Below are 11,715 nucleotides of genomic sequence, written 5' to 3' on the forward strand. Positions count from 1 at the left end.
ACAATGCAATATTCATGTCTATATTACATCCATTTGGTGCAACCATTTGTTTTCACAGTCATATAAATTCCTAATGAATTGTAGATGCTGAGTTAAACTAACAACTGACTATTTAGATAAATAACAACTGAATACAAATGTCCCAAACTATAACCAGTCTCTATGAACATGTAACATTACATGTAGTAAACCAAGAGCTGCCATTTTCATGTCTGATGTTTTCCTCCTTGACCTCTACACACATTTTTTATCCCTTAGCTTAAATCATAAATCTCTCTTACCTCGTGATTGACCTTCTCCATTTTATCAGAGGCATTCAAGGCTGTGACCGCTCTTACCAAACATACCATAAAGTATCACAGCAGTAGTGTCAGCTAGTGAACAGCTCTGCTATAAAGCTAAGCGATCCAATAGTTCATTCAGTTTCCCTTGCTCGGACAATATGTCGTTACTGGGGAAACTTCTCTATCTAGGTTTGATCACTAGTTGCATGTGCCAGAAGTATGATGACCAGGTCATGTTTCTTGCAGGTCCTATGACCAAGGAACAAGTACAAGCGTCAGTTTTGGACGCATTTGACTGCAGTCATCCCATACCTCCAGGCTCTAAACAGCACTTTGAGTACCTCCAGAGCAGAGGGGTGACCCACTTCAAAGTACCGCTGTCATGGGTTCAACTCCTTCCTACAGGCTTCCCCGGACACCCGCAGCAGTCTGTGGTTACCTGCTACCAGACCCTGATGAAACAGCTGCTGGAAGTGGGCCTTCAACCTCTGGTGGTCCTGCATGGATCCACAGTGCCAGACTCTCTGAGATCAAGGTATGGAGGCTGGGAGAACCCTGAGCTGGGGGACATGTTTCAGCAGTACGCTGAGTTTGTGTTTGGAGAGTTCGGAGACCTGTCAGAGTCCTGGGTGACACTGAGCAGCTTGGAGGAGCTGAGGGATGCTGAGCTGCAAAACGCTGCTGATGCACACAATAATATCTACCGCCATTATCACCAACTGTTTCCGGGGCGAGGTAGGACATCTATGTTTTATCCAACCCGGTATCACGGCAAGACGTGAACATGTGACGATCTACCATGCTGGGAGACGTGAATATGTCACGGTTTCGTCCCTTCAAACGTGACAGTTACACGGTATTGTTAACATGGCCCAACCAGTGGAGAAATACCCGGAAGTGCCAAGCAAATGGTCTACCGCGCCTATTGGTCGGTTTTTATTGTCAAAATTAGATGTTTTTAATTTATTTTTTAATCGTCACACTCGATTTTGCCGATTTTCTTGTTGCCCTAGCTCAGGGGTGGGCATTTTACGGCCCGCGGGCCACATCCGGCCCGTTGGCCGGCCTTGGCCGGCCCGTGTGAGGTTGATCATAAATTATAACATAATGAAAAAAAACAGCAACCTTTTCAAAATAAAAGCAACACAGCTGTATTGCTTGCATGGCGTAAATACTTTTCTAACTGTGTTGCTTTTATTTTGAAAAGGGCGCTGCTGTTTTTTTTATTTATTTACGTAAACGCTTATGCCGTGAACAGCTACGAGTGATGCTGGCCGGCTAGTCCTCGAAATGTCCGCTAAGGGAAAAAAAAGAAAGATCGATACTGAATGCCGCGTTTTCAACAAGACATGGACCGCTAAGTATTTATTTACAGAAGTGAAAGGTAAAGCTGTGTGTTTAGTTTGTGGTGCGCAGGTCGCTGTGTTCAAGGAGTACAATTTGAGTCGCCACTATGCTACCAAACACGCAGATAAATACAAGAACCTGTCTGAGGAAGAGCGGGCAAAGGGGTCGGATGCTTTGCTAGCTAAGCTGCAAAGCCAACAACACATTTTCACAAAACATTCCACATCCAGAGATGCAGCTGTCAAGACGAGTTATGTCTTAAAAGTTAACCGTTTTCGGAGGGAGAGTTCATTAAGGAGTGTTTGTTGGACACTAATATGCCCGGAGAAAAAGGAGGCATTTGAGAAAGTGCCGCTCTCCCGACGCACTGTTACGAGGAGAATTGAGGACATCGCGGGAAATCTGGAGCTTCAGCTGCAGAACAGAGCGGTCAACTTTGACTTTTTTTCCTTGGCTTTGGATGAGAGCTGCGATGTACGTGACACTGCCCAGCTACTCATCTTCCTATGAAGAAGTTAAACTTTAAACATCCATGACTTAAACACTTTATCCAGGATAAAAGCCACATAGCTGCACCTGCAAGGTGAATACAGCTGGAGGGGATATTCTATTAATTTTCACGTTCACAGAGTCAGTTGATTTTTGCCGGCCGTCTTTCCTGCAACGGCAGTTTTTCTGTATTTCCTCTATCCTGTAATATGACTTGATAGCTTTAAACTCCGCACACGGAGCTCTGATTGGTCAGCAGGCGGTGCTTTCACTGAGTTGATCTCTTAGCCTGTAACCTAACCTCCTCCCGAGGAGGTTAGCCGCTCAGCATAAGTTACCATGGAGATCTAGCCTGCTAAAAAGAGAACCAGTGTCGTAGGACCGGAAAGCCCGAGTTTTCCCTGAAGTCAGCCGGCTAAGCGAAAATCCAGCTTCGTAATACAGGCCTCAGGTTGAATTGAGGCGAATATTTGTAATGTTCAGAGATTGTTGTGTTTAATATTCATGAGAATATTTGTCATTGTTCAAAGGATATTAAACAAACATATAAAGCATATTTGTCCACTCATATGTTGACAAATTTGAAAAATATCCCTCTAAGGTACATTTAGAACAGATAAAAAATGTGCGATTAATTTGCGATTAATCGCGATTAACTATGGACAATCATGCGATTAATCGCGATTAAATATTTTAATCGACTGACAGCCCTAGTTTTTATGTCTAAATGGTAAAAGGACTGTACTTATATAGCGCTTTATCCAGTCTTTAAGACCCCTCAAAGCACTTTACATACTACATGTCGTTCACCCATTCACACCCATTCATACAGAGCAGTGTATGTTACTCTAGGAACTAACATGCATACACATTCACACACCGTTGGCCATGCCATCGGGAGCAACTCAGGGTTAAGTATCTTGCCCAAGGATACATCAACATGTTGACTGCATGGGCTGGGATCGAATCCACAACCTTCTGGTTGAAAGACGACCGCACTCCCTCGCAGCCACAGTCGCCCCAGTCTAACAGAGGAGTAGAAGTGCTGATCTATAACTGAATTAACATGCAATGTGTTTCAGATGGAGGAATATCAGTTGGGGTAAAGGCCAGTAAAGTCCCAATCATCAGTGACACTCAACTACTGGTGAGATCATATGGACAAGCGCAAAACAAGCTCATTATTTTTTAAATAAGTTATTTTGTGTGTGCCAGGGTAATATGCCTTTAACATCCAGCTTCACTCATACATATGTTTATTGTTATATTTCAGAAATATACAGATTTTCTCCATTAAAATTCAATATGACTGCACCGCAGGACAAAACCTGGCTGAGGAACTGAAAAGTGTCTTGGTATTTACAGTATTCAGCTGTATAAATAACACAAATTTCAGCCAATGATTTTGTTTACTTCAATTGAACATCAATGTTTCCTTGCAGGGAAAGTGTGGAGACAAACCCATACTGTTTTATGAGGTGGCCCTCATGGACTGTTCTTCTTATCAGTTCCTGTCAGATACCAACATATTAAAAGGTAATGATGGTCCATCAAGAGTCACAACCTTGGATAAGTGATAAGATTTCCTTCCCATGACGAATACAACAAATCCTGATAAATTGTGATTTATGAAGTGTTAAATAGCAGGTCTGTGGACTTGAGTCACATGACTTGGATTCAAGTCAGACTTAAGTCGCAAGTTTGATGAATGCAACCCGACTTGGACTTAAAACAAGTAATTTGTGACTCCATTTCGACTTGTGCCTTTTGACTTGAAAACACTTGAAGCCTTCCCCCAAGCCCAAAGTTAAAAACATGTGTTTTTCGAGTTTGCCAAAAGTTTATTCCCAGCTAATAAACACTTAAATTAGCAGATGTATTTTGCTTGAACCAATCAGACATTAGCTATTCAAGTTGCCGGAGAGAACCATGAGACATGCAAAGACTTGACACAAAATAATGACTTGGTCTAACCTCTGTCTGTCATTTATTTATTTAATACCTGAGATTGACTATATGAAGACTGACATGACTCATTCAAGGGATTCTAATATAATTGAATAACAATGATTATAATGTACCTGCATCATGTGATACATTCCTATACTTTTATAGCGCTGGGCAATGGAGGCCAAAATGTTCTTGGATTTGACATGGTAGACATGTTACGTCCAGATGACCCCACCCCAAAACGGTATTACATTGCAAATGACAAAGATTCAATCTTCAATATTACCCCAACCCCAATTTAGAATAAATAATGTAACTTGGTTCCACCTGTTTATCCCAGTCTATGACAAAGCATAGTTGTTGGATTATTGCCTGAGTATTACATCTGATTTAAATTTCAACATGTTATTCCTCTTATCTTCAGTCATTCACATCAAAGTGACAGAAGTCATCTTCAAACGTCGTCATGTTCATTGACCTACTGCAAAACTTGGAGTAATTTTGCCACCATGACTTTGACTGAGCGAGATGCTTTCCTGAACGAATCATTTCCCGTTGACTTCCAATGGGCCTCCTCCAGCGAGTCCTTCAAGGTGGAGGGAGGCTGGGCAGAAGATGGGAAGGGGGAGTCCATTTGGGACCGTTTTGGTCATGATGGTCTAGCCTTTGCCAATCAGACCGCTGATCTCGCTTGTGACAGTTACCACAAGGTGGATTATGATGTCTACCTCCTGCGAGGTCTTCATGTTAACACCTACCAGTTTTCCATCTCTTGGGCTCGTCTTTTCCCCTCGGGCCATCGGGGCAGTCAGTCGGAGAAAGGGGCTCTCTACTATGACAAGCTGATCAATGCTCTCATTGATTCTGGTATACAACCTGTTGTCACTCTCTACCACTGGGATCTGCCCCAGGCCCTCCAGGACTGTGGTGGATGGACCAACGCTTCCATTGTTGAAGCCTTCAAAGACTACGCAGATTTCTGCTTCTCCAGGTTCGGAGACAGAGTCAAGACCTGGAACACTTTCAGTAGCCCCTGGGTGGTGAGCCATGCTGGGTACGGCACTGGTGAGCATGCCCCAGGAGTGAAAGACTATGTGGTGGCCTCCTATCAGGTGAGGGAGATATTTATACTATATTGTAAATACACACAGCACACCTCATGCAATTACCTCATTATTTATGTTATCTTTGCAGGTGACTCACAACATGATCAAATCCCATGCTGAGGCCTGGCATGTCTACAATGAGAAGTACAGGAAGACACAAGTAGGCAGAGTGGGCATTGCATTGAACTCTGACTGGGCTGAACCCCTTGACCCCTCTAGACCAGAAGACATCGCAGCTGCAGATCGCTACCTGCAGTTCATGCTGGGCTGGTTTGCACATCCCATATTTGTCGATGGAGATTATCCTGCAGCATTCAAGACTCAAATTGAACAGAAAATAAATGAGTGTCCTCTCTCTGAACCTGCAAGACTCCCAGTCTTCACTGCTGAAGAGAGGAAGAGGATACATGGAACCGCTGACTATTTTGGATTGAACCATTATACCTCCCGGTTAGTCAACAACAGTGTTGGTGGCTGCACCCCTGGTCCTCAGGGGGTTGGCAACTTCCAGTCACACGTAGATCCCTCATGGTCCTCAACAGCTTCTGACTGGATATATTCTGCACCTTGGGGTCTCAGAAGGCTTTTAAACTACATTTCCACAGAGTATTTGAACATTATCAAAGTGCCAATCCACATTACTGGGAATGGTATGCCTACTGAGCACATTGGGGACAGTCTGAATGATGTCAGTAGAATAGACTACATGAAGAGTTACATCAATGAGGCCCTTAAAGGTATGTTGGTTAAACTAGTTGAATGTGCCTTTATTTATACATAGGCTTTTGCACCAAACATCAGTAATATGCATTTGGCCATCCGTTGCAGACTTGTTTATGGTATTGTTGCACATTTTCGAAAATGTGTCATACAAATTGGTTTTAGTTGCTGAATGTCGTTATTCTCTCCACAGCTATACATTTGGATGGGGTAAATGTGCAGCGGTTTACTGTCCAGTCACTCATGGATGGTTTTGAAGGTCCACAAGGCTACAGTGAACGTTTTGGATTGCACCATGTCAACTTTGACCTGCCTGACAGGCCCAGGACTCCAAAGCAGTCTGCCTACTTTTACTCCTCAGTTATTAAGAATAATGGGTTTGCTGCAAAAAAACAGTTTTTTTATGCACCAGAACTGAAAAACACAGAGTCAAAACAAAATACCTCAATCCCCCCTTCCACCGTCCCATCCCAAGCCAGGGTTGTTTGGAGGAAGTTCTCCAGCCAAACCAATTTACAGAGAAAACTCTACCACTACGGCACTTTCCCTCAAGGCTTCAGTTGGGGAGTATCATCTTCGGCCTACCAGATTGAAGGTGGCTGGAATGCTGATGGGAAGGGGCCCAGCGTCTGGGATACATTCACCCAAAATGGCAGTATTCCTGATAATGCTAATGGAGATGTGGCCTGTGACAGCTACCACAGACTTGAAGAAGACTTCTACATGCTGCGAGCTCTGAAGGTGAAGTCGTACAGATTCTCTTTGTCCTGGTCCAGGATCTTTCCTGATGGTCAGCGTATATCTCTGAACCAGAAAGGTGTTGACTATTACAATAGACTCATTGATGGCCTCTTAGCATATAACATCACTCCCATGGTGACACTCTACCACTGGGACCTTCCTGAAGCTTTGCAAACACTTGGTGGCTGGGACAATGTAGAGATGATTAACATTTTTAACGACTTTTGTGACTTCTGCTTTGCCACCTTTGGCGACAGAGTGACATTTTGGATGACCTTCAACCAGCCTCATACAATTGCGTGGTCAGGATATGGACTTGGACAGGTCCCACCCAATGTTAAAAATCCAGGAATCGCACCATACAGAGTTGCACACAACCTTATAAAGGCCCACGCCAAGGCTTACCACACATATGATGATAAGTATCGTGCATCCCAAGGTGGTCTTATATCCATTGCCCTTAATGCTGATTGGATTGAACCTAAAGATGTTAATGTTCCTCGTGAAGTGGTGGCTGCTGATCGTGCTCTACAGTTCCAATTAGGTTGGTTTGCACACCCCATTTTCAAGAACGGTGACTATCCTGATGCCATGAAATGGCAAGTTGGAAACAAAAGTGAGCTCCAAGGTCTTAAAGAGACAAGACTACCTTCATTTACCGAAGAAGAAAAGATGTTCATCAAGGGAACTGCTGACATGTTCTGTGTGAATCATTACACTACAAAGATAGTAAGCCATGTTACTACCCGGCTTAGCCCTCAATCATATATATATGACCAGGACTTGTCAGAAGCAGAGGAAAGTGATTCACCAACTACTGCCATCAAGAACCAGAGAGCTGTCGCATGGGGCTTGAGGAGACTCCTCAACTGGATCAAAGAGGAGTATGGAGATCCAGAGGTTTACATTACTGAGAATGGAGTTGCTACAGACATTACGACTACAGTTGATGACATTGACAGAGTATTTTACTACAAAATGTATGTTGATGAGGCTTTAAAGGGTAAGTGCGCACATCCGTTACTCAAGTAAAAACAAATTCTGTTTGTAATGCCCCTTAATTTATCCTGCTAAAGCTAAAATATGTCATGTTAAGGTGGTTATTTTAAATGATCGTATGACAGATACAAACAAACAGAAATAAATGAACTTGAGACAAAAAATGACCTCCTTGGCACAAGTAATAAATATTAGCCGCCTATCCACAAATGTCAGTTTTTCATTTCTAATTATGTTATCATTGTTCTTATATATTTTCACAGCTCATAATCTTGATGCTGTGAAGGTAAAAGGATACATAGCAACATCTCTCATGGATTCCTTTGAGTGGCTCAATGGGTACAAAGTGGGATTTGGGCTGCACCATGTGGACTTCACTAACCCAATCAAACCCAGGACACCCAAACGCTCTGCTCACTATTATTATCAAGTCATAAAGGACAATGGCTTTCCATTACCAGATGACGAGAAGATACTTTATGGAGAGTTTCCAAAAACGTTTAACTGGAGTACTGCCAGTGCCTCTTACCAAGCAAGTAACATTATACATTCATTATTCTACAATGGCAGTGCACTTGAGTGGCATGAAGCACAAAGGTAGTTTTAACTATATGACTTTATTTCAGATTGAAGGAAGCTGGAGGGCCGATGGAAAAGGACTGAGTATATGGGATAAGTTTGCACATACTCCGTTGAAAGTGTCCAACAGTGAAAATGGCGACATTGCTTGTGATAGTTACAACAAGATTGACAAGGATGTGGAGGTGTTAAAGACGTTGAAGGTGACCCACTATCGCTTCTCTGTATCCTGGCCCAGAGTGCTTCCTGATGGCACCACCAACCACGTCAATGAAGCTGGAGTGAACTATTACGATAGATTACTGGATGCCTTGGAAGCTGCTAATATTCAGCCCCAGGTAGGCAGTGCTGTGGTTTATAACCATCAATATATTCCATGATGTAGTGCTGTATTTAAAAACGTTGGACCTCAATGGCTTCTACTGGAAGATTCATTTGTTTGACTTTTCGTCCATTTTCCTCACCTCTGTTTCCCAGTTGACCCTGTACCACTGGGACCTTCCCCTAGCTCTACAGAAGGTGGGGGGCTGGGAGAATGAAACCATTGTCCAGAGGTTCAGAGGTTATGCCGATCTTTTATTCAGCCGATTTGGACGAAGGGTGAAGTTCTGGATCACTCTAAATGAACCCTACATTGTAGCCAACCTTGGCTACGGATATGGTACATTTGCTCCAGGTAATCAAACAACTTTCTGTTAACAATGATTAACTTTGTAAGGGTTACTCTTACACACCCTAACCCTAACTCTAACCCTTTATCTCAAATTGACCCTGCATGATGACGTATGACAGCCATCTCATTAACCCCTCAAATGTTACAGGTATTTACAATAGGCAGTATATTGCTGCTCACAACCTTATCAAGGCCCACGCTGAGGCATGGCATCTGTACAATGACAAGTACCGTGCAACACAGGGAGGCATCATCTCGATTACCATCAATTCTGATTGGGCAGAGCCAAGAAACCCATATAAGCAGGAGGATGTAGATGCAACCAACCGCTACCTGCAGGTTGGCATGACATTTTGACATTATACATTATTCAGTTGTTTTCTCTCACCTTATTCAACTCAATCATCATACAATGTATAATTTCTGATATATGATCTTTACAGTTTTTCATCGGCTGGTTTGCCCATCCAATCTTCAGAGGCGACTATCCTGAGTTAATGAAAACAATTATTCGTGAAAGAAGCCTTGCAGTAGGTCTCCCTGAATCACGGTAATTTATACAAATGTTGATGAAGGCTTAACAAATAAATGCATTCTGTCATATTCTACTTATTTGGCTCGGTATCCTAAAATAATTAGCTTGAAGAAGCAACCAATGCGTTTTAAGGTTTGAGAAGATATTATGGATTGGGTATTAAAAAATAATCATCTTTCTAATAAAGGCTTCCTGAGTTTACACCTGAGGAAATCAAGAGGATCAATGGGACCCATGATTACTTTGGCTTCAACCACTACTGCTCGGTTCTTTCATACCCAGTTAATTTAGGAAAACAGCAGGATTATGAAGCTGACAGGTATGTTGGAATATAAACATTTGACACCTAGATATAGTTGTTTGTTGTGCACCTCCTAGTAAAGTGGAATATTGATGATACAAGAAAAATGCCAAACTTTGTTCAGCTTAAAATGGCCGCCCTGATGCTAAGCTAATGTCCTTTCCAATATCCAGGGGCACTGGAACCACCCATGACCGCACCTGGATTGAGTCTGGCTCCTTCTGGCTAAAGATCACTCCATTTGGATTTAGGAAAATCCTCAAATTTATTAAGGATGAGTATGGAAACCCACCTCTCTATGTCACAGAGAATGGGATCTCAGAGCGAGGAGAAGTGAACTTGAATGACGTCCACAGGAAGTACTACTATGAACAATATATCAATCAAGCCCTTAAAGGTAACAGAGACAAACAAAAAAAGTATTGAGTGGATTTATGAGAATATAATATTATAAATGTTAACAGTGTTTATTGTTGATCTTTCAGCCCAGGTTCTTGACGGAGTTGATCTAAGAGGATATACAGCCTGGTCGTTAATGGACAACTTTGAATGGGCCTCTGGCTACGAGGAGCGATTTGGGCTTTTCTTTGTGAACCACTCCGACCCCACCCTTCCTCGCATCCCTAAAAACTCAGCTTCTCGCTATGCCTCTATCATCACCTGCAATGGCTTCCCAGATCCAGCCCTCGGGCCTCATGAGTGTTTGAACCCTGACCCTGAAGGTAACGTATAGTTCAGTCCACATATTCAAATAACAATTCCATCACTGTAGGATTGAAGAGGGATACTTATGGTCAAAATGTAAGGTCCTTGTGTATGAGTCATTCAAACCCTTGTCCCTGTCTTTTAACAGTGACAACTACCACCGCTGTGACCATGCCCCATACAACTGCCGCTATTCTGCCCATGTCCATGGTGGACTTCTTGGGTCTGGAGCTTTCAACTCACGATGCAGAAGTTGCACTCTATGTGATTTTTGCATTTCTTCTTGTAAGTGTGCTTGGTGCAGTCTTTGTTTTACATCGACTATGGAAAACAAAAAGGAATTTAAAGAAAGCGGCAGTGGAATCTGTTAAAATGGAGAGAATGTGAGGATAGTTTTGGAAGGAAGTGGATTTTGTGATGGTTTTTTATTTGAATTTTACAGGAATATAGAACATCTGTGTTGTTCACGGCCAATTTACCTCTGTTTGAACCACAGCTTTACGACAACTTACTTAAGGAAATGTAACTTTCACAGGTGCAGAAAGAAGTGAAGTTAATGGCAACATATTACACAGATTTTTTTATATCGATGTGAATTAATTGAGATTTTAGGTTGGGAATAAAACATTTTAAAGGCTATGAACTCTAATATAATAGGTAATAACAATTATTTCTACACCCTTTTTTTTTTGCTATACTGAAACATTCAGTGAACATTAGATAGTATAATCTGGTTTGTCTATTTAATGTTATGATCATTGCTGCTTTAATGTTTCCAGTATTCATTAATACAAATAAAGCATACAGTATATTGGTGAGTTCTACAGATGCTTGTGTCACTGTCAATGAATCACCTCTTGGTGGCGCCATTGACTCTTTTTTAATGCAGATACTTGACATTATACTGCTGTTCCTACAAAAGTTTCAAATGTGTTAAATATAATATTTAACTGGATTTAAAGCTGAGGCTAAAAAAGGGTATGTATGCTTGGAAAAAGAAAAATCAAGAAAATAAGGGTGTACGTTCCCTTTGAGCGACATTGTTTAGTTTATATTGTGTAAAAAATAGAGCTGACGAAAGATCCATATATGGGATGCATTTAATTGAAGGAGCTGATGCAATGCTTACAGAATTTCCATATAGATTAAAGCACATTATTCGTCTGTTTCATAGCTTGCGGATATATATATTAAAAAGCTGGGCAGTCAGTTTCTCCAATAAGCTGCATGTAAGTGCCTTGCTCGAGGGCACCTCAAAGAGAGTGTTGTAAAAGTGAAACAATGCA

At 42.0% G+C, this 11,715-nt stretch overlaps 1 protein-coding gene across 1 annotated transcript; it reads left to right on the top strand.

Moving 5' to 3' along the window:
* The first annotated feature begins 504 nt into the window (after positions 1 to 504).
* Positions 505 to 11,158, top strand: LOC117485876 (lactase-phlorizin hydrolase-like). Its single transcript, XM_034134578.1, has 17 exons — positions 505 to 1,019; positions 3,203 to 3,267; positions 3,404 to 3,475; positions 3,563 to 3,656; positions 4,236 to 4,314; positions 4,495 to 5,182; positions 5,265 to 5,913; positions 6,090 to 7,640; positions 7,900 to 8,168; positions 8,263 to 8,553; positions 8,693 to 8,891; positions 9,037 to 9,227; positions 9,332 to 9,438; positions 9,611 to 9,742; positions 9,898 to 10,121; positions 10,210 to 10,446; positions 10,578 to 11,158. The coding sequence occupies exons 1-17, from the start codon at positions 518 to 520 to the stop codon at positions 10,814 to 10,816; spliced, it is 5,589 nt and encodes a 1,862-aa protein (XP_033990469.1). The 5' UTR covers positions 505 to 517; the 3' UTR covers positions 10,817 to 11,158.
* The last annotated feature ends 557 nt before the right edge of the window (positions 11,159 to 11,715 follow it).

Source organism: Trematomus bernacchii, unplaced genomic scaffold, assembly GCF_902827165.1.
Source record: "Trematomus bernacchii unplaced genomic scaffold, fTreBer1.1, whole genome shotgun sequence".
Classification (NCBI taxonomy): domain Eukaryota; kingdom Metazoa; phylum Chordata; class Actinopteri; order Perciformes; family Nototheniidae; genus Trematomus; species Trematomus bernacchii.

Bases quoted from the DNA above. Each gene is read 5' to 3' on its own strand.
- LOC117485876 (XM_034134578.1), top strand. From the start codon at position 518: ATGTTTCTTGCAGGTCCTATGACCAAGGAACAAGTACAAGCGTCAGTT. The intron at 9,439-9,610 runs GTAATTTATACA...TTTCTAATAAAG, and splicing joins GTAGGTCTCCCTGAATCACG to GCTTCCTGAGTTTACACCTG. The intron at 9,743-9,897 runs GTATGTTGGAAT...TCCAATATCCAG, and splicing joins CAGGATTATGAAGCTGACAG to GGGCACTGGAACCACCCATG.